Source organism: Aspergillus nidulans, chromosome VI (genome assembly GCF_000011425.1).
Source record: "Aspergillus nidulans FGSC A4 chromosome VI".
NCBI classification, from domain to species: Eukaryota; Fungi; Ascomycota; class Eurotiomycetes; order Eurotiales; family Aspergillaceae; genus Aspergillus; species Aspergillus nidulans.
Genome location: NC_066262.1, coordinates 3,166,677 through 3,192,969, shown reverse-complemented (window position 1 = coordinate 3,192,969; position 26,293 = coordinate 3,166,677). Strand labels below are relative to the sequence as shown.

Below are 26,293 nucleotides of genomic sequence, written 5' to 3'. Positions count from 1 at the left end.
ACTCATGAAGCACTGCGTGGAGACCTGTGTTTGCATGGCTGGACAAGCTGGCTTATTTCATCGAGCATCAGATCATAGCTCTGGTAGCTAGTAGAAGTATTGATGACAAGAAAAGGCTCACTGTATTCTCCACCCCTACTTTTCGCCTCAAGGCTGGGGCTCTGTTATTGGCGTTGAGGGTTGCAAAGAAAGGAATCGGTTTTTCCTGCTAAATAAAAGACTGACAAGAAATGGCTTCTATAGTATGGCCCGTTAATTACCAGCCCCGTGACGCTCTTAATGTTCAGTGCTATTATATGCGGACTCCTTCCACACCCATAATCATTCATAGCCGTGATGAATGCCCGGCTAATTGTATACTCTACAACCGACTTCCTCGTTCCTTGTCCCTCTGCCCGCAAGCCCTGTGACTCCTCTGCCTTGGCTTCGTATCTGTCGGGATAACTTCATCCTCAGTCTCAGCTGCATCCAACCGACAAAAGCAGCTCGCACGAATAGGGATATCCGCCCCTTCTAGCGCTTCCCTAAGGTCCTTCTCAATCTCGTTTACCTCCTGGAGCCTCCACATCCGCATCAAACACTCCTTGTACCCGATAAGTGCCCATACATTGCGCGGGTGCCGCCTTGGCCTGATCAGTGTGGTATCGAGGCCGAGGTCAGCACGGTACTCCGCTGCTGCCTGCTCTACATACCCCTGTTCTAGCAGGAGAGCAGCATACGCGTGACGAGAGGGCTGCATCCATGCCCAGGGTTCGCTGTACGGAAGTTGATCATCGAGCTTGGTGGATCGCCGCAGGTGTCTCCATGCGTCTTTGTATTTTTGCTGCCGGTAAGCAATCTCCCCATCCAGCATGGCCGATCCCACAGCCAACGTGTCCAAGGCCTTGCTATTATATGCCCGTCGGGAGGCTGGAACAAGGGCCTTGCTCTTATGGAAGAGGAACCGCTCACGTTTTGCCTTTTCAATATTCCCCATCGCCGCATACGCCAGCCCCTTGGCATAATGCGTCGTCGCCGTAGTGACGCAAAACAGCCGCTGGTTATGCGGCAAATCCATCCCAATAAGCTCCCTCCACATGCCAAACCGTATCATAACATGCACTCTTGTCGCAAGAAAATTCTCCACCCAATCTGCCAATGGCGGGGACCTGATACTCAACACTCCCTCCCAGCTAGGAACACTCTTCTCCATCCGCGCCACCGCGTTAATGGCTGTCTTCTGCTGCCCCGCAAACATCGCCGCATAGATCAAACTATGAAAATTATGTAGTCTGTAAAACGTATACAAATTATACCCCCTTGTCTCAGACATGGCCAGATACCGATCATCAGCAAGCGTTGCTTTATAGTTACTCTCAATTGACTTTTTCCAGTCGCCGACCAGAACATCCAGATGCGTCGGCATATGATGGATATGGCCCGCATCCGGGACAAGGTCGCGGAGTTTGTCCGCGACGTCTAATCCCCTGTCTGAGTCAGGCGCTGGAGACATTTCGATGTAATGAATATATAGATGCAGAAGGCCAGGGTGTTTATCTGCGCCTTCTTGCAACAAAGCCCGTTCTAGGACCGGTTTCACTAGCATTGTGGGCGCATTTTTTGCCGGCGCGCCTGTAGCCAGATTCCAGAGAGCCCATGGCGTAACGTTCATGAGCGCATCAGCATAGAGAACCGCAATATCGATATCATTGCCAAAAACTTCATAAACTCGTCCCATGGCCGCCGCATACCGCCGATTTACAGCGCTTGGATCCTTCGGCGGTCTTCCGTTCTCGAAACGGGATTGCATTGCGAGGATGACAGCTTTTTCCCACGGCTTCAGCCGTGTGCTGCTTGCACCATCAGCTCCAACTTCAGCCTCACTTTCAGCCTCGGATTTATCTTCCGCCAGCCGTGCGGCCCTCTGGGCGGCCTCGTATCCAGTCTTGGCAGAGGCTAAGCGGTCGCGCTGGTCGAATCGTTCCCAGGGTTTATTGTAGTTGGGCCCAACTGCGTACGCAAGACCCCAGTGGGCCATTGCGCAGCAGGGGTCGTACGCGATAGCCTGGTTGAAGCAGTAGACGGCCTCGCCGTGGTTGAAGGCGTAGATCCAGATGAGCCCGCGGTTGAACCATACTTGAGTGTTGGAATTGGCAGTGCTGATGGGAAGAGTGTAAGCGCCTAGGTTATAGTATGGGCTGGACGCTGGGATCCTCAATGTCGTCATTTTGATAGAAGATGTGTTTGGTGTCTGTGACTGGAAGGGATGGGAGTGCGGGGGCGGGTGTTATGGTTGGTGGCAATGGGGAGATATGCACAGTCAGGCATACTTAGTCATAGGCATAGTCATGCACATTTGCGTCTCATGGCTGGAATTTATTACTAAATGCATGCGTTAAATACATCAATACAAAATCTCGTCATGAATTATTCGAATCATTATTCAACGTCGCATTCCGATTGGGATCTGAACTCGTCGCACCCGTCGCGTTCTGTCCCTCCGTGTCCGGGATATCCTCCAGTCCCAGACCTCTGTACCCTGTCGTACTCTCAATTCGGGTCCCCGCTGAGCTGACGCTCGCCTCTGACACCCCGGACACGTACCGCGGTCGTTGCAGACTGCCGTCATCGATTGTGGGCGTGTATGACTGTACGCTCGACAAGCTCGACACGTTGCGGGTATGGGATGGCCGCATCGGTGCGTCGCCTTCTTTCTCCTGCGGAACTTCCGGCGATATCGGGGAGTTGAAGCTCATCGCAACGCTCATAGTCGGTGACGAGACCGGCAGGCTCCCTTCGTTGTATGAGGTTGGGAGTTCGACGGCCGCGGTCTGAGCTGCGCTGTGGCCTGTTTTTTGTTAGAATATCGCAGTCACAATAGATCATAGTACTTACCATGCACCTCGTAGACCGGATCCCCTGCCACCTCAGCCGTAGCCTGAGATGCAGCGACCGGCTGTTCAGACGGTGCAACCGTGCTTTCATTCGTGAATCCACCCGATACAATAGTAGACCTGTCTGGGTCCGTGGGGCCTGGCGGCGCAAAAGCACCTGCACTGCTGACCCATTTCTTGACACGCGAGCTCTGAGATATCTCACTTCCTCGTCGGGATTGCTTTCGCTTGCGACGCCGGAGGAACCAGAAGACAAAGGCACCCTTTAGAGGAGAAGTCCGAGGACAACGCCGATAACTGCGCCGGCCCAGCCGGGGAAGCTGCTGCCACCACCGCCGCTGGATGGGACAGTGGTCGTGGTGATGTTGTCGTTCGTGCTGTTGTAGGGGTAATAAGTTTCGATCGTACGGGTATATGAGGCTGCAAAGACATCGGCCAGGGCAGTGGTAGTCCATGAATCAGGTGCTGTTTTCGTTGCTCCACCGTCCGCGCTATCCTTGTTAGCTATGTCTCTATAGATCATAATGGCGACATAACGTACTCTCCGCCTATCCGGCCCGCGACAAGGTCGGGCACTTTGTAATCGTCCCAGTCCCTTGGATTGTACGTATCCTGGAACCGGCCCGTGTTTAGGTTGAAGACCCGGATTATGTCTGGAATGCAAGAGCTGCTGCCTATATGAATGCCTCCAAGGACCAGCATCTTGTCTGGATACGGCTTGACGCATTTGTGTTCCTTGCGCCCGTTAGCGGTTCCATTTCCGTCGTAGAGCTGGATCCACTCAAAGGACGGGACAGAAAGGACATAGACATCGTCTGAGGGCTGGTTAAGGGCGCCAAGGCCGTCATATCCGCCGTATATGTAAATATTGTGGGAAGAGCCATCGGAGGCACTCGCGTAGACGGAGCAAAACTGGGTGAGTTGCGGGGGGATGTCGCCCGTGGTATTTTGGTTGTACCTGGAACCGCAGGCTGAGTCAGCACACTTAGTCAGGCATACCGTCCAACATCCAGCACTCACCAGCGGTCGCCTGCCACATCGTACACTGAGACCGTCTTCATCAAGGCCGGACTCTCACGCTCACTCTTTTCCATCTGCTCATCGCTCAGTCCGGCGGCAAAGATGGTGTCTGGCTCGGTGACGCCTCCTATGAGCACAATGACCCCGGACTCCGCCACGGGGAGCCATACGGCTTCAGCATTAGCCCGTCCCGGTACATCATCACTGTGCAAGGAAACATTCTCAAACACAGGTTTCTCCATATCCGACATGTCCACCGTGATCATGCGCTGCGACACGTTGGTCGCAGTCTCGTTGTCCCACATAGGACCCCAACCCGGGGCGCGCATCCCGCTGATGTACCAACCCATATTCTCGCTCGGCGCGTTCACGCCTGCACCGTTGGTGATATAGCGAGTGACCCCGTCGGGCAGATTTATGCTGATGAACCGGGGCTCCCACCCGGGCCGTTGGCCTCCGTACTGGTACGCCTGGTAGGCCAGGGCAGTATTCTCGGCAGGGTCATCGAAATCGTCAGTGTTATCAAGAAGACCCCTACAAAAATCAGCGATCGATTGCCGGAGGGTCCAGAGACTCGCTTACCCATAGAGATAGAACAAGTTGTCGTTGGCGAACATGAACCCATCGTGGTAGGTAGGCGCGATGTTGCCCGCAATGCCGCCCGCCTTTTCGAAAGTATCGAAGAGCGCAGTGAGATTGTCGTTCTCGGTGTTGAAGGATTGGGAGAGATCGAGGGTGTAAAGGAGACCTTCGGCATTGTCGTTGTTGTCTACTTGGACCTGTCCGTTGGAGAAGCCTCTGCGCGGGGTCAGTTTGATCAAACCCTCCTGTCACCATCTGATATGCGAGCCTCACCTCTGATAAACCAGGTTCCCGCCGTCCAGATAGACGGTATCGCGAATAACGGCCGCTCTGAGCTGGCCCCAGGTGCATATCGAGCTGTTGATCTGATTCAGGACGTCCAGCTGCGCCTGCGATCGCCCGACAAGCGTCGCGACCGCGGCCAGCACGGCCAGCGCGGCCAAGGACCCAGAATCGAGTGGCATGGTAACTGAACTATAGAGAGAACTTCATTTCAGATCAGCATAATAATAGCCGTGTCGCTGGTCGCCCTTATTCGTTTGCGGCCAGTCGCTCGTTTTCTTTTGTTGGACGCGGGCAACTCTGTGCGACAGACTGCTCGTGGAGGACAAAGAAGGCGACCTCACGTCAAGGGTGGGCTCGTTCGCTTTCGGAGAATTATTTTTTTACAATAGCAATTGGCTCAAAGAGGCGCAGCGATTCATGGATTTGGGAAGTTCTCCGTTGTTCGGTCAGTACCCGCCACGCCAGTCTGACCGAGCCTCCGTCCAGAGACGCGGGAGGGATCAAGCCATTAACAGCTCCAAGAACACGAACAGAGGCGGGGTTGCTGACACGAGCGTCTGGGCACTCGATTGACACTCTGCCACCCTTGCAGCCGCGTGGAGCCATTCGCAGTCCGTCGAAGTCTGCAATGCAACCAAAGCAGCGCTAGGCCGACATGGGTCAAAGCACCTTGCTCTTTACGTTGATCCTCTGGATCTCGAGCTGTAGTCTCAAGTTTTCAGAGTCTCACAACACACTCAGCCTCATTAGAATAACTCTGCCGTTCTTAAGGTTCGAAGAGAAAGCTTCAAAAATGCTCGCCTATTTGGACGTTCTGGTCCAGCCCTATAGGACCGCATCAGGCGTCCAACCATACTTGCTTCTGCCGCTATGACGATGAGTCTATAAACGGGATAACCTGAATACGAACTTTCTGCACACTAACGACCCGCATCACTGCACCCCTGCTGGGCTCCTCCACTAGTCCGTCTGGGCCATCCAAGCTGACTGCCTTCATTCCGTAGCCTTGCAGAAGGTCATCCGAAGTGCAGCAGCCACGTAGTTGCCCTGGCCATGTCTCAGTTCCCCACCCCAGAGCCTCCCATCCGCCCGCGGCCGGCTGATTTAAACTGTGCCTGTTTTTCCGGTGCCCAAGCTACTGCTAAAAGAGTCGAGATAAAGGCCGCCTGCTCTTTGTTCTCCTCCTTCCCCACTGCGACCCTGGCAACCGGTAAACCCCCGTTTCTTGCCTTGCCTGGCCTTGTCGCATAGCTCGATCCCCGATCAGATCTTTTCAACTTAGCTTCTGAACTTTCCCCATCTGACACTTCCTGAATGCATTGCATGATAACTATTGCGTAGCGCAGCGCATCGCACTTGTTCAGACTTCCGCGCTGATAGCAATCGCATCGCATCTCGATCCTGCCGGTCACATTTTGGGGAATCGCAATTATGCGCTTGCGCTCTTTGGTCCTCGTGGCAGCGCCCTCGTTCGCCGGTTCTGTTTGGGCGCAGCTTGATTATGGCGCCTCGAGCGTTGCTGCCCCGGGGGCAACCACCGCCGCTGAGACAGGCTCGGAGGCTTCTCTGACCTCCGAGACTTCTGAGAGCCTCGTAACTCCTTTGGGTCTTGATGCTTCTGTCGGTGTCGGGGCAAATGTGGGCATTGGCGACTTGGACCTTGGGGCAACCGTCGGCGTTGGGGCGTCCTTGGGAGCTGGAGAGCTGGACCTTGGGGCAACCTTGGGCCTTGGGCTGACCTTGGGCCCCGATGATTGCGACTGCACGGTAAGGATGCCCTTCTAATTCATCTCCCTTTGCAGACGCGCGAGCTGACTGGCCACTGCAGGATGGACCACCGACGAAGCCACCTATAACTAGTTCTTCGTCTTCAACTAGCACTTCAGAAGATCCCACTTACACTGAATGCCCGGAACAGCCTCCAGTCACTTTACCTCCAGTCACTCTGCCCCCTGAAACAGTGGTTATAACTGTCCCCGGCCAGGATACATGCTCCGCCAGTCCCCAACCCCCGGCCACAGAAACTGAGACGGTTTCCATTACTGTCCCAGGCGAGGGTACCTGCCCAACTACAACCCCGCCAGCGTCTACGGAGACTGAGACGATCTCAGTGACCGTTCCGGGCGGAAGCACTTGCTCGGCTACCCCTCCTGTGACTCTTCCTCCAGAAACGATAACAGAGACTTCCGTAACAACAGTGCCTGGGGAAACAGAAACCATCACAGAGACCTCGATCTCGACAGTGCCAGGGGCAGGGGTGACAATTACGCTCGGTCCGGGCCATCCCCATACCAAAACTGTCACGATCTGGGAGCCTACTACAATATATTCCAATATTACTGTTCCTACCACCATCTATTCCACTGTTTACTCGGAGACAACAGCATGGTCAACAACAACATTTCCCGGAGAGGAGACTACCGTTTGGGAGACCACAACCCTGCCTGGTGAGGAGACCACTGTGTGGACGGAAACCACTGCTTGGTCAACCACAACCCTGCCTGGCGAAGAAACTACTATCTGGTCCACGACAACTTTGCCAGGCGAGGTAACCACTCTCCCTCCAGTCACAACGACGATTTCTGGTACTACAGTCACAATCCCTGGATCGGTTACGACTTTGCCAGGTTCGACAATTACGCTGCCTGGATCTACAGTCGTTTACACCAGCACCGTTAGTGGTCCAACCTCAATCGAAACCGTGGTTGTTACGCAAGTTATCAGCACAACAATTGTGAATGAAACTCCAGGTAAAAATCATGTGCCTATCTTTTTTTCAATGGCTAATCCGTGTAGGTCCGGCTACAACCCTCACCATTACCTCGACTGCAGTTCAGACTCTTCCTCCGGTAACTGTGACAGGTATATCCCAAGCCCATCATGCCTGATCCTATACTAATTCTTCTAGCAACCGCAACAGAAACAACTGCAACAACTGCAACAGAAACTGAAACCGAAACTGTCTCTATCTCTGTCTGTCCCAGCCTGACGATAAACCCGACATATACACCCGCCACGCCTCTCCCAACGGACTACACTTGGGGCTGCCCACCAGGTTACCTTTGCCGCCCAAGACGCCAGGGCACAGTCGGTGGTTGCAACTTTGAAGCCGGACTACCCGCAGAAACATACTACTGCAGCCCCGAAGAATGTATTGAAGCACCACCCCTGTACGACGAGGACCAATACTGGGGCGAACCCGTAGTATCCGACGAAGTCGGCACATACAACGTTTCAAAGTACTACTTCAACCTCAACCCGGAGCCATTCGGTCTTAACTACTCGATCTTCCGCTTCCCAGAAAAGGATTATGGCGTGGACTACTTCAAACGCTCCTTCCTGGGCGTGGGTCTTGGCAAAATGCTCAACAAGCTACTTCCCCGGCAGGAACTATTGCAGGACGTCATTCGGTTCAGCGACGTCTGCTACGACGAATGCAACGGCGCCGCATTGGAAGCGGAACGACTGGGGAAAACACCCTCGCTTTGCGAGGCTACGTCCGCGTTCATGGACAAGCTCGATCAATGTAGTCGGTGTAATGAGAGATACCCCGCTGAAGACGAGGAAGATCCGCAGGTCATCCCGCCTGATTTGAACCAGTGGCTAGGCTACTGTGACGGGCTGGGCAACGATGAGGACCAGACCTCTACTCGCGAACCGATCACAACGTCCAGCGAGAGCACATCGAGTACACGCACATCAGCCGTGGATCCGACCAGTACAGGCGGGGATGGAGATGAGGACTCCACCTCGGCTACCGACTCGACCACCCTGACTGGGACATCAAGTCCCGGTGATGACGAATCAACCCAGACAGAATCGGGCTCAGATGCCACCAATGAAAGCTCGGGCTCGGGAACTTCGGGTCCATCACCTAGTCCAACCTCTGGCAGTGGCGGTAGCGACGATGGCTCGGGAGGCTCAAGCGCACCGACGCCAGGGTCAACGCCAGGTACCCCGACTGATGTCTCGCCGACGGGCACCAGCTCGCCCTCGCCCTCGCCGCCTGTTTTTACAGGTGCGGCGGCGCGGTTTGGCTTGCCGGTACACTTCGGACTTGTCCCGGTTGTGCTGGGCTTGGTTTTGTAGTGTGGGCCAATGATTGACGAAGCAATGGCAAGATGGAATGATAATGAGGTTATGGAACAAGGATGAGGAATGACTGAAGGATGAAATGTTAAAGCTCTTATGTTTTGTTTATAATTATACCTCTACCTCTGCCTACCCCCTAGGCTAATGCGCCTAATTGATATAATATTGTTTACTGCCAGGCGATTGTCCCTATATAGACTCAATGCAGTTGTTTATCTTGGTATCTTGTATATTGGCAGGATCATTCGTGGAGCTGCTGTAAGCCTTTTGAGTCGGTTGAATCTCAGGTCAGCTTTCAGCCTTTAGTCTAGTTTGTCTGCATTATTGCGCAGCGTTCCCTCCCTAGTGCGATGCATCATCTGCTGCGGGGTGTTTTTGGTATTTATTACTGAATATCGTCAAGCTTTGGGGGCCACGCAATGGCTCTCCCAACACGTCCACTGGATTCGAACGTGACCCTGGCTTGGCTCGAACCAGAGAAGCGAGCAAGAAACATTGCAAGTCGGAGTCCTAGAGGAACTGGAGGACTGAAATAACAGTTGACCTCCCCGAGTCAGACCAATCGTACAGATAGAGTCAGGGCACGTCAACATTTGTGCTGGAAGTATCTTATAATTGGGACACCGCACATTCCTTGCCTTCGCGCATTGCTGTATTGATAATACTCTCAAGGGACATAAGACTGCTGCAGGAGAACGGCATTCTAAAAAGCAACCATGTAAAGCAAGGTCTTATTCTTACCGAGCCAAGGTCTGTGGAAATGACACCCGGGTAGAGACATACGGGTAGATGACTCCTACCCTGAGAGCTCGCTATTATAATTATGAACACGTTCGACCATACCAGGTTCCTCCTAAGCTTATCCTGTAAGTTTATCCTTGGTTACCATGGAGCTCAAGGGAAGTCTACACCTACTCTAACCAGAAGCACAGGCCGATGGACAACAACAAGCAACTCATGTATAGTAAGGAATCCAACCCTGGTTCCTCAGACTTCTTCCTCACGATAACAACGGCTGCACGCGCTGAGGTGGTATTGCATGCGTTGTAGCGACGAATAACAAGGGTCAGCCTTTGCTTAAGCTATTGAAGCGGTACATGTCGAAGGCTTGATTCAACCCTTACCGTCGACTGGGTTGCGCCTTGCTTGATGGGTACAACCCTCGAATATACGTCACCCGGAATGTGCAGTACAAGCCTGACCAAAGATTTCACCATTGAAAGACATCCCATGTACATGAGAACCATATCTAATCCCTTTAGCGAGGTGCGGAAGGTATGTGGCTGTAGCTCCCACGAACAATCGGGGCTTATCAATGTTCGACGCCGTTGAGCCAAACCGAATCTCTAGCAGTGCGATCCGCCACCAATTTCGCTTGTCTTGTTCAAGCTCCAAGAGGATATACGACCGGGGGTAGAAAAGACGGAGTGGGATGACGGACAGGGTGTGGGTGGCAGAGAGATGGAGGGTCGACATGGAAGGAAGAAGCAGTCGCCAGACAAGAAAGCACCAGCTACTCCCGTCTCAGTCCTGCTCAGGTCACAAATTGGTATAGAGACTAGACATGATTTGGTCTTCGTTCCGCATATGTTGAGATATATCCCATAGAGCCTCTGCAGGAGGCTAGGCAGAATACAGCCGGTCAAGCGAAGGACGTCTTGATAAAAGTCTGCAAAACCAAGCACTGCGCCCACTCACTTTGATTATGACAGGAAAGTTGTCATGATGAGATATCCATGAAGACATACAAAATCGAGCAGTCTCTCCCACAGAGGGGGTCCAGTATAAAGGGTTGGCTTTGGCAAAAAACAAGGTTGATCCCGCCTCACAACAGTTTCTGGTAGATATTTTGCTTTACGTACTTTTACCATTATATTCAGAATGCATTTACTTCTCCAGAGCAAAGCGCGGCACTGAAATGGGTAAACTTGCGGCAATGCACAATATTTCCCTTAATATAGGAATAGAAGCGAGGGTCATTGGCATGTTTCGCTGTAGAGCTCCTAGTCAGGGACACTCGGAATTAAGGCTAGACAATGTCCTCATAACGCCGCATGCTAAAGTAAGAAATCAGCCGGCATATAATTGCGCCAAGGGTAATGAAAGGAAGAACTCCAAGACCACACGCGGGATGCAACAATGGCGGCGGGTGGATCAAGAGGTAGGATAGTATCGAAATCCGTTCAATGCAGTCTATAACTATGAAATTACCGATACCCAATCTAAACCACAGCCGGCCATGTCCGCTCTAAAAAAGTGTCACCTTGGTGACTGAGGAGCCGCCGGTTCTCGCCAATCATGCACCGAGAGCCTGGATGGTGACAACGTTGCACCGATCAAGGAATGCCAGAGCCTCGTTTCTGGTATGCCACGCATCGTTGTAAGTCGCGCTCAAGGTAAGTCGTCCGTTCCAGGTTCCCAGGAAAACAGCCAGCCCAGTCACCAAATGCTCCCTGGTTACCCATGGATTGTCCAAGGTGAATGCGCCATGCGTCGGTGATACCGTGTTGTCGATCGCCCCCAAGTCTGAAAGTGATACTGACGGCTTGTTGTAAGGCACTGGGACAGACGGTGTTGCATTATCCGCTGGATAGGGAGGTGTGATCATTGCCCAGTGCGAGGGCACCATTTGAATACGCTGCTTGTCGTTGCGATTTTGCAGGTCAAAGCGACGGACGGCGCTAGCAATTCTCATGTACTCTTGTCGTCTCGGTATGCTGTGGTCGAAAAGCTGTTCAGGTGCGCCGATGGAAGCAGCTGGGACAGTCAAATCAACTGCCAGGCACTCGCCGGATACAGAATGGTAAACGGAGGCTGCGTGAGCAGGCGTGTTGTACGGGTCTTTGCACTGTGGCCGTTCATCAAGAAGGCTGTAATTGACATACCGCACCGTCCGCGGCCGTGATTGTCGTTTCTGGAGGTCCCGAAGGACGATGCCGATGGCAGTGTGATACGCATGCGTCAAAGTCAAGCCCAGGGATCTGCATGCTTTGAGTAAACGATGCGTTGACTCTGTGGACAGTGTGATAGCCACTCGTTGGTGTTTCCCTGGTCTAGTCGCGTACTTTCGATGTGGAAAACCGGCAATCTCGACATCCCTTTTCAGGGCGGCATTCCAAGCGACTGTCCTCGTAAGCCGGGCCTCCTGTTGTTTGCTGAGCGTCGGCGAAATGTCCGCAGCGACACGCAACGGCGGACTCAACCGTGTCCACTCATTATCAAAGTTTGGAACGGTGTAATCATCGCCTTCATGAAGGGCTTGGGCCGCATGGGCGAAGAGAGTATTTAGGAGCATTAAAGTCCCGACCCCGTCGACAATATCGTGACGACAGCGAAGCACCACGTCTGCGGTCATCACACCCCTATGCCGGCCAGGACGCTTTATCAGGAACAGAGTCGGAAGTACTGGAACCGGAGGGTCCGAGTTGCACCACTGCAAGCCGGACGACTTAGTACGGATAACGCGAAACGTCTCCTGCAGCCACATATTTTGTACCTCCGGGCTCGAGATCGCCTCATAGACTTTTCTGCACTTCTGCTGCTGCTCGCTGTACTCAACACGAGATGCGATCGTCGGGTTCTCATACCGCAACCGCAGCCAGGCCTTCCGCAGAGCATTTTCCACCGCGATATCAGTCGCCTGTACCGAGAAGGATATGTATCCCGTTATCGCAAAGCAGCAACGGCCACACCCTTCGTAGGTCTTCGCGAGCGAGGTGTAGAACTGCTCGACTTCATCGATATCACGCTCCCATCGAGCTGGGCTGACCTCGGTCCAAGCATAGTCGCCAGTTGGAGTGTCAAGCGAACCCATGATGCCTCGATCGCGCGACTGGTGCCAAACAAGCTGAAAACGCCTCGGGATGGAGGGGAGATATAGGCATGGCAATGTCTCGGTACCAAGTCAGTCGACGTTCTGCAAGGGAGGATCAGCCGGCCACTGTCCCGATCAAAGGGTGAAGATAGACGACGGATTGCCCAGAACGGGCGAGGCACTCGGCCCGTCGTCCGTATCGAATGCGGATCGCCGTCATCTCAGTTTGACACGACCGATTCCCGACCAGTTTCAGGTTAACATCATCTTATCAGCCATAATGGCGATTTCTATCGCCCATGGCCAGAACTGGGGCTGGCGTGATTGTTTGTTCGGTTCAACTTCGGTGGTGAGTTCAAGTTCGGGAGTCAGTCAGATCGGTTCCGGGAGAGCGTTGGTTTGGTTTGGTTTTATTATTTAACGTCACTCGGCGGATCACGGGGCCCACGTGATCTGCGGCCTCCCAGGGGGCATCTGGACGTGCTGTCTAAACAGAACTCCCTAAAACTAGCTAGATACAGGTTTGAAGCAGCAACTATGGACAATATATGTTGGAAATGAGCGGAAGAAGCATCCGGCGCTACCCTGGCCTGGTCTTCGAGGGCAGATGCCCGTTTTGACTACCTATAGATTGGGGGGAGGGGCCGTACCCTTTATCCAGGTAGATGTGTGGACTGTCGCACTATCAAGCGCTCCGGCGGGCCCAGTTCGGGCATATATCCTTGAAGAAGGATGATTCTTGCACGATGCGGCTGAATTCTTCAGCCCCGGCAGCTGTACTTAAGAGCCAGTCTATTGTTTTTGACGGGCCGTCCCTTATGCATCTCCATCTATCTTTCCAGCGCTTTCTGGTGTATGGGCAGAAGAAGAAGTGTACTGGGGTCTTGGTCTTGCCACAAGAGCAGCTCTCCAGGTAGTCTGAGTGGTTGAAGCGCTGGTGGTATGCCGTAAAGTCTCCGTGGCCTGTACGGGCGGCGACGAGTCGGCCAAGTACCCAACGGGGAAGCTTGTGCTCGCGGGTGCGGCTTTCCTTTGTATGGGGTCTGATATCCAGGGTCTTGTAGGCTTGGGGTGCCTTACTAGCATATGCTGTATATGCCTCTGTACGAAGCCACTGTTTTGCCTCCCGTCGTAGGTATGCAGGGGATGGGGGGATGTTAGGGCTGTATATAGAGGACCCAAGCTTTGCAAGCTTGTCTGCCAGCTCGTTCCCAGCAATCCCAGAATGGCCTGGGATCCAGCGGACTTGAAGGGGCTTCCGTGGCCTGGTTAGGATTGAGGGAGCTTCCAACCACTGGGTAGCAAGCTGGCCGAAGGACTCTGACAGTCCATGCCTATGCGGAGTTGGCCTATAGCTTGCTAGCAGGGAGGCTGCTGCTAGGTTGTCTAGGAGGATAACTAGCTGGGTAGAGTAACCCACACATGGTTGTCCCAGGGCTGCGCGTAGGCCTTCTACAGCGCCCATGATTTCTGCATCATAGACCTCTGTCCTGGGGCCCGCGGGGCCATGTCCCTTGGTCACCAGGATAGGGCCAAAGTAGATTGCATAGCCATATCCTGCCCCTTGGCCAGTTCGCGAGCCGTCTGAGTATACTGATATCTGTAATGGGGCGGGGCTATAGTCTATTGTTGTCTGTTGGAAGCATGCGTAGGGGAGGGAGAGGCAGCCCTATTATGGTGCGCTCTGGCAGGGGGCTAAGGAGGAGCTGGAGGATCCTTTTAAGCCTGGTCTTGGGCCTGCTTGTGGTGGCCTCTGCAGCTATGGTTGGGCAATTGGGTGTTTAATATCAAGGCTCATGTATCTCACTGCTGCCCTTCGGAGGATGCTGTTGAATAGAGCCTCTGGGTCTGGTAGGTCTGCTTCGCGGAGCAGAGCTGCAGTAGGGGTGGTCTTGTAGGCTGGGATAATAGCCAGGGCTGCTGTACGAAAGAGAGAGAGCAGGGAGTTAACAACCCATTGTTGTCTTTTTCCTGTATAGAAGACTTCTGCCCCGTACAGAGCTGTTGGGAGAACACACTGTATAACTGCTGCGCGCATGGAGGCCACTGGACAGCCACGCTGGGTATTGCTAAGTCTCTTTAGGTGCTGGGCGAGTTGTTTCCCGCGGCTAAAGACCCAGTTAATGTGGGCTTTAAAAGTAAGCTTTGTATCCAGAAGAACTCCTAACCAACGTGTATATAGGGATGGTGTAATCTCCCCTATACCAGGTAGAGTGACTATAGGGAAATGCTGCTGCTGCTTTTTAGAGAAGTGTTGTATCTCTGTTTTCTCTATTGAGAAAGGGAGGCCTGTCTCTGTCCCTAGGACAGTAATTTGCTTGTAGGCCTCTACCAGTTGTTGTGAGCTCTCTTCCAGGGTATTCCCAGTTAGTAATATACCCATGTCATCTGCATAGCAGAAGGAGCTCTCTAGGGTAGAGACTATTCTTGCTGCATATAGTAGGAAGAGTATTGGGGATAGGGGGGATCCCTGGGGGAGTCCACCTTTGATTGGTGCTGTAGCGGTGCTTTCTTTGATATGAACAGATACAGAACGGCCAGTAAGCCAGTCCTCAAGTAGCTGGAGTAAGCCTTTATGCCATCCTTGCAGGCGTAGGTGAGAAAGGAGCCGTTGGTGTATGACAGCATCAAATGCCCCTTTCACGTCTAGTAGGAGTAATGAAGCATCCTTTCCCTGTTGAAAGGCCTCCTCTACCCTGTGTACAAGGACCTGGACCAGGTCAATGGCAGACCGTCCTGGCAAGGCCCCAAAGTGGCAGGGGGCTAGCAGGTCTGCCTGAATTGCTCTTACAGCCATCTGCTGTGCTAGAAGGCGCTCGAGGCCTTTTCCTAGGGTAGAGAGGAGGCTAATTGGCCGCCAAGTGTTGAGTTGGGTATAGTCCCTCTTTCCTGGTTTTGGTAACATTATTATCTTTGCTGACTTCAGGCTTAGTGGAAAGCAGCCTTCCTCTATACACCTGTAGTATAGTTGTGTGATTGTGTCTCCTAGGACAGGCCAAAGCTCCCTCCAAGCAGTGGTGGCAAGTCCGTCCTCCCCGGGGGCAGACGGGGGTGGGGCACAGAGAGCGGCCCAGCAGTGTTCTTTTGTTGGCAGGTGTACTGGGCCCAGGGGCTTGTTTGGGGGTCCCTCTTCTGTTTGATTTGGAAGCAGGGCCCCCTTCTCTAGGAGGTGACTGAGGAAGGCATTTGCTTTGCCCTGCGGGGTAGAGACCTGAGCCCCTTGTACATTCAGGGGAGGGGCAGCAAGCTGGTCTGGATGTCTAATCCATTTAGCAAGTTTGAATGCGTCTGTAGGTGCTGTGGCTTGTTCGATCTGCTGCTTCCAGTATTCAGCCTTTGCCCGTACGATGGCCTTCCGGAGTTGTTTATAGTCGGGGTTTTGTTGATATCTTGTTTGGTGTAGTATGTCTGTTAGTTCTGGAGTCCACCATGGGGTCCTGGGGAGTCTGCGAGTATTGTATCTTGATGCGCCTTGAATTGCTAGCTGGGATATCTGGACCAGTTGCTCGGCTAGTAGGTTAATTGGTAGGGTTGGGTCAGGCGGGCTTGCCAGGGTTCTGGCTTTCTCCCAGTTGGTAGAGCCAAGCTTGTGAATAGGAGAAGTGCTCGTCTTGCTCCAGTATTATTCCAATTGTTGCATGGTCGCTTGGAGTCTTTAGATGGTCTTCCACTAGGGCCCTTAGTGGTATGTTAGAGAAGACTAGGTCTAGGGTATTTGGTCCACGGGTAGGGGTGCCTGGCTCGAGGCGAAGTTCCAGCTCGTGGGCATCAAGCCAGTCTAATAGTCCTGTTGCGCCAGGTGTGACAGCATGAGACTCAGTATCTGGCTGCCAGAATGGGTGCCGGGTATTGAAGTCTCCTGCTAGGATGGTGATCTCTGGTGGGGTATATCCTAGGAGTGTGGAAAGTGTAGAGGGTGTTGAGCCAGCACCAGCAGGGGCAACTGGGTCATTAGGGGGCCGATAAACATTGATAATAGTAAGGCCTGCCGTGTAGATTGTGGTGATATCCGGAGAGATAGGTTCCGGGAGGGAATGGGCTGGGAGATCCCTTCGTACATATGTTAGAGTTCTGGGCCTGGCAGTCCATCGGGTTGGGGGACTGAACAGCTGATATCGTGGGTGGGTCTTGGTTAGGTGTTTTGCTGTATTTGTCCAAGGTTCTTGGACAAGGATGATATCTGCTTCAAAGGAGAGTAGCAGGTCATGTGCAGCGCCCCCCCTTCCTACATTGGCTTGTAGAATTTTCATAGTTCAGGGGAGGGCAGGGTTTGGTTTAAGAGCTCCTGGGTGAGCTGTCTTGTAGGCTGGCTTGTAGTTTGGGTACTGTCTGCTTGTTGTTTAGAACTTTCAGCTTTCTTCTGTTCCTGTTGGAAGGCAAGCCGGCCAGCCTTGCGGATAGCAGCTAGAGCATCCTTCGAGAGGCGGGTAATAATGTTCCTCTGGACATGGGGTCTGGCTGGGCATTTTGGGAAGTCTGCTGCATGTGGGCCGCAGCAGTTGATACACTGTACATGGCAGTTATGATCTTGTTTTGAGGATCCGCAGGAGATGCATCGGTCACTAGAGCGGCAGGCCCTTGTATCGTGGAAGCGGTAGCATCGGGTGCATTGCAAAGGCCTTTGCTTGGGGCGAGTGGGCCTTGATAGGCCAGACAAGCCAAAGAGTTGCAGGGGGTGTTGTAGCTTTTTTGGAAAGGCTATGACTGCTGTGATAGAGTCCCTCTCTACTGGGTGTTTTGAGAGCTTGGCCATGAGAGGCTTAATGCCAGTAATGCGCTCTGCTTCCATGCTAATGTCTGCAATTGTTGTATCTATCCATCCATCTAGGGACCAGAGTTGTTTTGGGATCCGGGAGACAATAACCTGGTGGTACTCTGTTGGAATTTCAAAGTACCCATCCCCAGCTAGGCTTGCAGCCTTCTCTGATAGTAGGAAAGCCTTGCCCTGTTCTGTTGTAGTGATTGCATACCCGGTTGATATTACTTGTACCTGTGTGATCCCGTCCGGAACCTTCCCAGCAAGGGTGACCCGGATGCCATGTGGTCCAATAGCTCGGAGGCTGGAGGAGGCCGGGAGCCGGAGGAAGATGCGGTGGTCAGTCTTGTTTGACTGCTTCAGCCTTCGTTGTGCTGTTTGCTTGGCTTGCATATGGTGTTCAGGGGCAATAGTTTGCCAGTTCCCCTGGCCAGTTCTTGGAGCTGTTAGGGATGCCCAGGTTGTAGGCTGCGAGGTTTGCCTGTTCAGGGGGCTTTTGGAAGCTTCAGGAGTGGGAGGATGGTTTGGCTGTTCCATCTGTCTGGGTGGCTGTGGGGGTGCAACCACAGGCATCTGAGAAATCTGCTGAGGGGAGTCCTGCTTTGCAAGGGTGACGAATCTGGCTGCAAGCTCCCGGGCCAGGTCTCTTGGGCGGCCCTGTAGGGAGGAGACAGTTAGATCTAGAGCTTTGGCAAGGGAGGTCATGGCTAGTTTCCAATCATGAAGAAGGGCTAGCTGGTCGTCTGCTACCATGCCGACCTGTTCGCAGATCGACGGGGCTTGCGGCGTATGGGATACAGGGACTGGAGCTGCAGTGGGAGTCTTCTGCGGGGAGAATAAGGCCCTTCTCTTCAGGGAGTTCCGGGGTAGGGGGGTCGGGGTGGTAGGTCCTGAGGGGGGGTCAGAGTTTTCACCCAGGAGCGGAGTCGCCGGACGGGTTCCGCCTGGGGGGGAGATATCCACCTCCATGGGGTGGAGGGGATGAGCAATGAGCCAAGTGTAAGAGATCAGTTATTAGAGCAGTAGGGGTGCTGTTTTCCCCTCGTCGTGTCGCTGTGATGCCTGCCATTCCGGGAGAGCGTGTTTGGATCGAATTGGGAATTACTTAATCTAGTCACGTGAGTGTGCTCTCTCACGTGATTGCGTTTCGCTCTCGGCGCATCTCCGAGTCCGATCCCGAGGCAACTTCAACGCCCGTTTTGGCGGCGGTAACGAAAGGAACCGCTAAGCTTTAATATGCACACTTCCAGAAGCGAATTAGGTGCATATTGGTTGATTCTTCTTTTCTAGAAGTGCAAGAGTCGAAGTCTCGCCAAATCTCAATGACAATGTAGTGATTAGGAGATGTGTCCGACAATATATATCTGAAAGCACTCTACGCTCAGTTCAGCAGTTATATGTGATATACTGGTTTTGCCCGCAAATACTTATACGCGTAGCCATGCAATAATGATTGATTCTAGTCTATATACAAATATGCACTATGTTACCCAGTAACCCCCCTACTTCGCCCCATTCGAAGACGCAATAGCCCTGAGAATGGCATCTGTTATGGCCAAGACCCTCTCATCCTCGAGTCTACGCCCAACGAGCTGCAAGCTCACCGGCATACCGTGGACTGATTCGGCGGAGTCTAGTGCTGCAGTTAGTACATATTCACACTCTAGAAACCCAACGGGCACTTACAATCGTTCTGGATCTGGGCGTCAATGTCGGTCAACGGTTGGTGATTGACGTAAGACTTGTCGATGTCCTTATCTGCTTTGACACCGCATGGGAACGAGACGCCCGGGTAGTCGAGCACATTGAAGACGCCGGTGTAACCAACATAGGCGAACTTTCCGTGCTCGACGGTACTATAAGGTGTTACTGGGCCTTAGGAAACTGTCAGTCACAAGCTCATCAGCGACGGGGGTCATGGCACGTACATAAAACAGCATCAATACCGCTCGCATTCCACCGGTCAAGATACGATTTGCAGAGTGCGTTTCGCTTTAAATGAAGCTGCCACATCTCATGGACGCCGAGTTCCGCCGCATCCTCGTATGCCTTCATCTCCGGACAGAATGGTTCGCTTGTTGGCTCCAAGAGCTTGCGAATGCTCTTGCCCCCATCAGCGACGAAGAATTTGGCCAGCGTAGTGAGCAGGTCCTTATGCTCCGTCGGTGCCCACGTCACAACCTTATGGCCGGCGTCTTTTAGCTTCTGCACTGTCTCATTCAGGGCACGGGTAACGGGAGGCGTGGGCGTCACTAATCCATCGTGGTGCAAGACACCAATTTTCAATGTCTTCTTTACCTCAACGTCCCGCCAGGGGATGGGAAGGCACTTTGGATCAGTGAGCCAAGGCTGCTGGCCGACGACGGTGCGAGCCCAGAGAACGATCTCCTCGAGTGTCTTGGCCATTGGCCCGTTGACACTGTTGACGGCCTCTTGGCCTGCGAGGCCGGAGCGGGTCTGGAAATTAGGAAAGCGGCCAAAGGAAGGGCGGATAGTGAAGATGCCTGTGCAGGCAGCGGGGATGCGGAGGGAGCCGCCTATGGTAGTGGGCCCCAATCAGTACTGATGTCCATGTCCGAGCAAGTTCAAGCTTACCGATATCTGTACCAACACCGATTCGGCTGCCGCCGAAGGCAATCAGAGCACTTTCTCCACCAGACGAGCCTCCGGATGTGAGCTTGCGGTTACGTGGATTGACTGTCCGGCCGAAGACATTATTCACTGTCTCGGCGATCATCATCGCTAGAGGATTCATTAGCATCGGCTTAGCATCGACTCTTGGCAGATTTTGCTGCATACATACCCGTGGGAACATTGGTTTTGCAATATAGGACTGCACCAGCACCGAGCAGCAGATCAACCAGGGTGCTATTGTACGTGGCAGGATCGTCTACCAGAGAGGTGAATCCCACGGTCGCATCAACGCCTATCAGGTTGAAATTGTCCTTGATTGAAATGGGGAGTCCATGGAAGGGACCCTTTGTCTTGCCGGTTTCTCTGTAGTAGGCATCAAGCTCCTTCGCTTGGGCAATAGCTCTGTCAAAGAGAATTTCTGACAAGCAGTTTGTCTACAGATGTTAGCTCTCTACGGTAGCTGAAAATGAACATAGACTTCGCACCAATTGTTGGGCTACAGCAGCAGTCTTGCAGAATGTCCTCGTCACCTCCTCCGCCGTCCATGACCCTGAAGCCAGACGATCTAGGATTCCCTGCGCAGGCGTCGAAGTAATCTCCAGCTCGCGATCAGTAAAGAAGCCGGAGTCCTTAGGAAAGTTGGTCACATCCAGCTGGTCCTCTGGTGGGAAGATCTCAGCGGGGATGACCCATTCAGGAGGAATAGCGTTCTTTAAGGCCTGGCGCTTTTTGGCGGCAACCGATTCCCACGACATGGCGGCAACCTTGACTGCTCAGTAAAAAAACCTTGTTTAGGTGATATTACCAAGCAGATAAGCACAACGAGCTGGCTTTTGTATGCATTGGGGACTGGATGCGGGGTTCTGCAGCCGGATAAGGCGGTTCTTGAAGACTGACATCATTGGCTCACCGCACCGAGGTTATCAGCCAATATCAGGATCTTGGAGTTGAAGGTTCATGTACGCCCTAATGCACGACCCCAAGTGGACGTACTGACTCATTGACAAAGGGATATGCAACCAATCCACTCTCCAGAGCTTCGATTCCACGTGGAAAGAGCGCAGTGGCCAGTACATGCGTAAGCATGTCCTTGGTAGTCGACTGCACTCGGTAAGCTACATTTGGAGTTATAAAAGAGAGTAAGAATCCATTTTCTACGTGCCGGTGACAGGATCATTCTTGCAAGCGACGCCATGTTCCAGCTGGGAAGCAACCGCATGGGTCTCGACGGAAAAAGGAGGATATGACCCTAGGGAGCCTATTCCGTCACGATCTTTCATTAGACGGAGACCACAAAATGCTCTGTGCTGATTGTGTGGAGGCTAGCATGACTCTGCTTCGTATGTGTACTGTAGCCTTCCGATATTGTTGTACTGGCTGATCTGGACTTGGACGGTCAGTCAGCTTAGCAGCCGGGTCTCTATCGCGCTGGGAGTTGTGCCATTTAACCAGAAGACTAGGCAAAGCCAAAACCAGGAACGATACCGTTGGGCCATATGATGGGCCAACATCGCCGAGGTTAATGACGGGATCCTTTTCCTCGGATGGGAAAGCCTGATACCAGAAAAGTTGGGGTAAGCTCCCTCCTGAGCATCTTCTCCAATGCCCTGATAAGCTAGCTTCTTGGATAGGGCCAAGACAGTGGCGTCGATAAGCAGTCACAGGGACAGCCGGACGGCTCCCTCGTATAAAGAATAAGGACAACCCCCAAGCTTTGGGTATCTCTGTTTAGAGAAAATAAATTCATGATGCTCTCCAAAATTGCCGCTTACATCAGAGGCCACGAAACGGTGCCTGGAGAGGCCAAGCTCCTGCGCAAGCTCGATGCAGTGATCCTCAGCTTCTGCTGTCTCTGTTATTTCGTGAACTATCTTGATCGCACCAACCTGAATAATGCCTACGTCTCAGGGATGCGGGAGGAGCTCGATTTCCAAGGAAATCAGCTAAATCAGATCAACACCATCTTCACCGTCGGTTATATCGTAGGCCAGGTCCCGTCAAATCTCGCCCTGACCTTCATCAGTCCTCGACTGTTCTTCCCTGCCGTTATGGTCATCTGGGGCGGATTGACTATGATCACGGCAGCGGTCTCCAATCCGCAAGGTATAATGGCGATCCGGTTTTTCCTGGGGCTGGCAGAGTCTAGCACCTTTGTCGGCACCCATTACATCCTGGGTTCCTGGTATACGGAGAAAGAGCTGGGGAAGCGCAGCGGCATCTTCACCGCGTCGGGCCTAGCAGGTATGAGACAAACGACTCCGTCTGTACCGCTTGGGAAAGAGTTTGAGTTTGACCCCGACTCTAGGGACAATGTTTGGAGGGTTCATTCAGACGGGGATCCATTCATCTATGGACGGAATGCAAGGGCTGTCCGGATGGCGATGGTTGTTCATTGTAAGCTCCGGCGCCCGGCCAATGCATGCAAGAAGCTAATATAGATGTAGATTGACGGCCTGATAACCATCCCAATTGCCATATACGGCTTCATTGTTTTCCCCGACACGCCCACCACGACGAAAGCACGGTATCTCACTGCAGAGGAGAAAGCTCTCGCCATAGCACGAATCCCTGAGTCTGGAACAGTCAAGGTACCTCTGAACTGGGCTTTCCTGAAGAGCGTGTTTCTCCAGTGGTACTGGTGGGCCTTTGTAGTACTGTGGATTATCGCCGGCGAGACCGAGTCATTCTCGACGAATGCACTGCTCGCTCTATACCTACAGTCCCACCCGACAAACTCTTACACCGTCTCACAACTGAACAACTATCCAACAGGCATCCCGGCGGTGGGAATAGTATCGACCCTATTTTGGGCTACGTTGACCGATTTCATGGGCGGCAAAAGGTACCTGGTCGGGTACTTTATTGCCATCACTGGAGTCGTCACCTCGGCAATGATTCTTACCTGCTTTGACTCCACGGCTACAGTAATGGGCGCGTACTACTGGGCCGGCGCGGTGTACGCCTGTCAGGCCACGTTCTTTGCGTGGTGTAACGATGCGATGCGCTACAAGGACGAGCGGCTCCGATCAGTGGTGATTGCTTCCATGAACATGGGCAGCAACGCCGTCAACGCTTGGTGGAGTATCCTTTTCTACTCGGCTGATATGGCGCCGAAGTTCACGAAAGGCATGTGGGCGATGATAGCGGTGTCAATCGCATTGGCTTTCTGGACGATGGGAATAACATTCCTGACGGTGCGAGAGGAGAAGAGACAGCCTGATCGAGACGTGCGCGTCATAGATCTGCATTTGCAAGAGAAGCACGTGTCAATGAAAGCTTAGACGTCTAGACCAGTACTCACTTGCCTCTAATAAGATGAGAGAGCAGTGATTCCATGCCATCAATCATGAGGAATGGTTCCGAGGGACTTCTCTCACCAGATAATACCTTCTAAACTCCAACGTTCAGATAGTATCACTTAGCATCCGACGTATCCTTACCTGATAGAGAATATTTATTGACAGCCATGTGTTCTTCTGCCATTTAGTCGCTTTCACCAAGAATTTCGATCTGAAATTGAGGCCGTAAGTGGTGTCCAGCGGAGACAGACAGGGCAAGTTAATAAATAAGCGATAAAGGCATGAATAAGGACTTGAAAATTCCTGGAGTAGATCAAAGAATTATCAACATTTGTCAGGCTAGGATAGAGGACGAGGACCATAGGCCAAGAAGGCAGAGGGGACAAGCTCGCAGGTCAGTCTACACTGTAGACTGTGGGGTGCGGGGAAGATCACGTGCCTTTTGTGCCTGAGGCTGCGATAGCAGGTCAACACGGCTCCTCTTCTACTTCTTCAACATCTGTTCAACCGCTAGGCCGTCACGCTCTTCACTCCCATCATCAATAGTTCGTCTAGCAGCTTCACGATGACCGCAGGTATGGATTATATACCGACTCTGCAAATGAAAATGCACAATGCCCTGGCCTGGGTACCACCGGGCTTAGCCACGGAGAAATTCCAAGGAATCACGAGATCAGGCAACGATCGACAGACAAGAACGACACAAAGTAACATCATAGGAGCCCAGGCCATCCCAAGAACAATTTCGGAGAAATTGCGGAGAGCTTCATTTATCCCCGCCTTTTCGGGATAGTTCACCCCGACCATGAGATCCAGGACCCTGGTTGCTTCCCCACAGTATAAGTGCGGGCGAAACGGCCTGCCGGAGGCTCACGCCAGGGCAATTGAATCACTGGGCCTCAATCGTCTTGACTGATTGTCGAAATGCGGCTGCTCGAATCTCTCTCCGCTATTCTGCTGGCCTCCGCGGCTCAGGCGAAATATATTGTGCCGGGTGGGCGCTGGCAGGACACTGAGGGAAACTTGGTCAATGCCCATGCAGGTTGCGTGTATTTCGACAAGGAATCGTCGAAATTCTGGCTCTTTGGCGAGTACAAGACCGAAGGACAGGAGGAGGGAGGTGGTGTTTCGGTTTACAGCTCAGATGATCTTGCGACTTGGGAACACCATGGATTGGCCCTCGGTAGGTGCATGGCCACTCCGATTTAGCCTCTCCAATGCTGACTTCTTTCGTCACTAGAACCTATTGAAGGCCACCCGTACATCTCCCCAGAGCATATCATTCAGCGCCCAAAGGTCGTCTACAGCGAAGAAGCAGGGCAGTACCATGTAGGTCACCCGGGGGGTCCCGGTACGCGCGCTAAGTAGAGCAGATGCTATGGCACGCCGATAACTCCACCTATGGATGGCTCCTCCAAGGCCTAGCGGCTGCCGACACCGTCGCAGGTCCATACGAATTTGTTTCTGCGACGTCCCCGTTGGGCAATTGGAGTCAAGATTTTGGTTTGTTTACCGACCGCACGGATGGCAGATCATACGCTCTTTACTCCAACGGTGACAGTGTTGACGGCCGAGATGTTTACCTCACCCGATACAACACAAATATTACTGCCCTCGAGGAAGTGGTACGAATCGTTCCGGATTACGCAGAAGTTTTTTTTTTTTTTTTTTTACTCTTCTGACACCGTCCTAGGTCTACCGCTTCCCCAAATATGACCTAGAAGCCCCAACCATTATCCAGACAGACCACAGCTACTGGGCTTTGATGAGCCACAAGACTGGCTATCGCCCGAACAGTATGCATGATATCCATCCTGAGAAAAGCTGAAAGAAACTGACACCTACAGACGTCGTTGCCTTCCGCGCCGACGAGCTCAGCGGACCATGGTCACAGCCATTCATTGTGGCCCCGCTCAACACTCGCACGTTCAACTCTCAGTCCGGATTCACCATCAGGATTGACGGGACGAAGCAAACAACATACCTCTACCTCGGCGACCAATGGGATTCAAATTCCCTCTGGGAGTCGCGGTACATCTGGCTCCCTCTCCAGATTGATGAGCGCAAGAAGACCCTCGAGTTAGAATGGCATGACGTCTACGATCTGAACGTGTGAGTATTACGGTCATGAACCAGGGAGACAGTTGTTAATTTTTTAGGAAAACCGGAGAATGGCGAAGCATCAAGGGAAAGACATACACAGCCAGCAAAGCAAAAACAAACGGCGATGCCTATCTGCAGGAGGCTGTACGTTTAGAGCCCTCACGATACCCTTCCATCGAGGCATCCTAACTCTGAACACAGAACTTTGGCACCGACGGGGTCATAGCAACTGGCATTTACGGAAATGATAGCACAATCACTTTCGAAGGTATCGAAGGCACCGGCAAGCCGCAGTGGGTTTCTTTCTACTACCAGAGTATGCCTCCTTTTATTCACTGAATGCAGCCCTACTTACTAATGTCTTTCTCTCCATTCAGATACTGACGACATGGGCTTCGGCGACCAACGTATGTACCTTCCTACTATCCTATCTAACATGACCCTCTGAACTTCTCTAGCTAACCTCTAACAGCTGGCGGCACACCTGACCGCATCGGCGGAAGCTGGCAACTCAGACGCATCTCCTCCGTGGTTGTAAACGGTGACACCGAGAACGTACAGACTCTCTACCAACGCGACACCCATAAGGGCATCATTCTGTCGACGCCACTGCAGCTAACGCTGAAGAAAGGGAAACGCAATACCATTACTGTTGGGGGTCTTTACAACGGTTTTGACTACAAAGGAGCGGATCTGGACCGTATTGTTGTTTATCCTCCGGAGGAGTAAACACCAACCTTCGCTAGGTATTGGGCATGTAAACTAGTGTCGGAGAGATGGCAGTTCAAGCAACGAGCAAGCAACTTAGTTGGCGCCGTTATAATAAGGGAATAAT

At 52.7% G+C, this 26,293-nt stretch overlaps 8 protein-coding genes across 8 annotated transcripts, besides 1 other annotated feature; 3 read left to right on the top strand and 5 right to left on the bottom strand.

The window, feature by feature from the left end:
* Window positions 1–26,293: part of a sequence feature (contig 1.46 1010..103482(-1)) that runs on past both edges of the window.
* Window positions 362–2,206, bottom strand: ANIA_02657 (uncharacterized protein; the record flags this gene model as incomplete). The annotated part of the gene is made up of 2 exons (XM_655169.1): window positions 362–1,253; window positions 1,296–2,206. 2 exons carry the CDS (start codon window positions 2,204–2,206, stop codon window positions 362–364), a joined length of 1,803 nt encoding a protein of 600 aa, XP_660261.1.
* Window positions 2,356–4,939, bottom strand: ANIA_02658 (uncharacterized protein; the record flags this gene model as incomplete). The annotated part of the gene is made up of 7 exons (XM_655170.2): window positions 2,356–2,827; window positions 2,875–3,136; window positions 3,172–3,364; window positions 3,415–3,831; window positions 3,894–4,427; window positions 4,476–4,691; window positions 4,749–4,939. 7 exons carry the CDS (start codon window positions 4,937–4,939, stop codon window positions 2,400–2,402), a joined length of 2,241 nt encoding a protein of 746 aa, XP_660262.1. The 3' UTR covers window positions 2,356–2,399.
* ANIA_02659 (uncharacterized protein) lies at window positions 5,919–9,041 on the top strand. The gene is made up of 4 exons (XM_655171.2): window positions 5,919–6,527; window positions 6,589–7,510; window positions 7,557–7,622; window positions 7,669–9,041. The coding sequence occupies exons 1-4, from the start codon at window positions 6,192–6,194 to the stop codon at window positions 8,847–8,849; spliced, it is 2,505 nt and encodes an 834-aa protein (XP_660263.2). The 5' UTR covers window positions 5,919–6,191; the 3' UTR covers window positions 8,850–9,041.
* On the bottom strand, window positions 11,149–12,666 carry ANIA_02660 (uncharacterized protein; the record flags this gene model as incomplete). Its single annotated transcript, XM_655172.1, has 1 exon — window positions 11,149–12,666. One exon carries the CDS (start codon window positions 12,664–12,666, stop codon window positions 11,149–11,151), a length of 1,518 nt encoding a protein of 505 aa, XP_660264.1.
* On the bottom strand, window positions 13,352–18,391 carry ANIA_02661 (uncharacterized protein; the record flags this gene model as incomplete). Its single annotated transcript, XM_655173.1, has 4 exons — window positions 13,352–14,266; window positions 14,474–16,252; window positions 16,368–16,891; window positions 16,993–18,391. 4 exons carry the CDS (start codon window positions 18,389–18,391, stop codon window positions 13,352–13,354), a joined length of 4,617 nt encoding a protein of 1,538 aa, XP_660265.1.
* Window positions 18,925–20,811, bottom strand: ANIA_02662 (uncharacterized protein; the record flags this gene model as incomplete). The annotated part of the gene is made up of 6 exons (XM_655174.1): window positions 18,925–19,055; window positions 19,109–19,297; window positions 19,351–19,959; window positions 20,018–20,164; window positions 20,226–20,490; window positions 20,542–20,811. 6 exons carry the CDS (start codon window positions 20,809–20,811, stop codon window positions 18,925–18,927), a joined length of 1,611 nt encoding a protein of 536 aa, XP_660266.1.
* ANIA_02663 (uncharacterized protein) lies at window positions 21,805–23,337 on the top strand (the record flags this gene model as incomplete). The annotated part of the gene is made up of 3 exons (XM_655175.1): window positions 21,805–22,297; window positions 22,362–22,450; window positions 22,501–23,337. The coding sequence occupies 3 exons, from the start codon at window positions 21,805–21,807 to the stop codon at window positions 23,335–23,337; spliced, it is 1,419 nt and encodes a 472-aa protein (XP_660267.1).
* Window positions 24,280–26,187, top strand: ANIA_02664 (putative beta-glucanase; the record flags this gene model as incomplete). Its single annotated transcript, XM_655176.1, has 9 exons — window positions 24,280–24,538; window positions 24,596–24,688; window positions 24,724–24,980; window positions 25,049–25,151; window positions 25,203–25,467; window positions 25,515–25,602; window positions 25,660–25,774; window positions 25,836–25,865; window positions 25,931–26,187. 9 exons carry the CDS (start codon window positions 24,280–24,282, stop codon window positions 26,185–26,187), a joined length of 1,467 nt encoding a protein of 488 aa, XP_660268.1.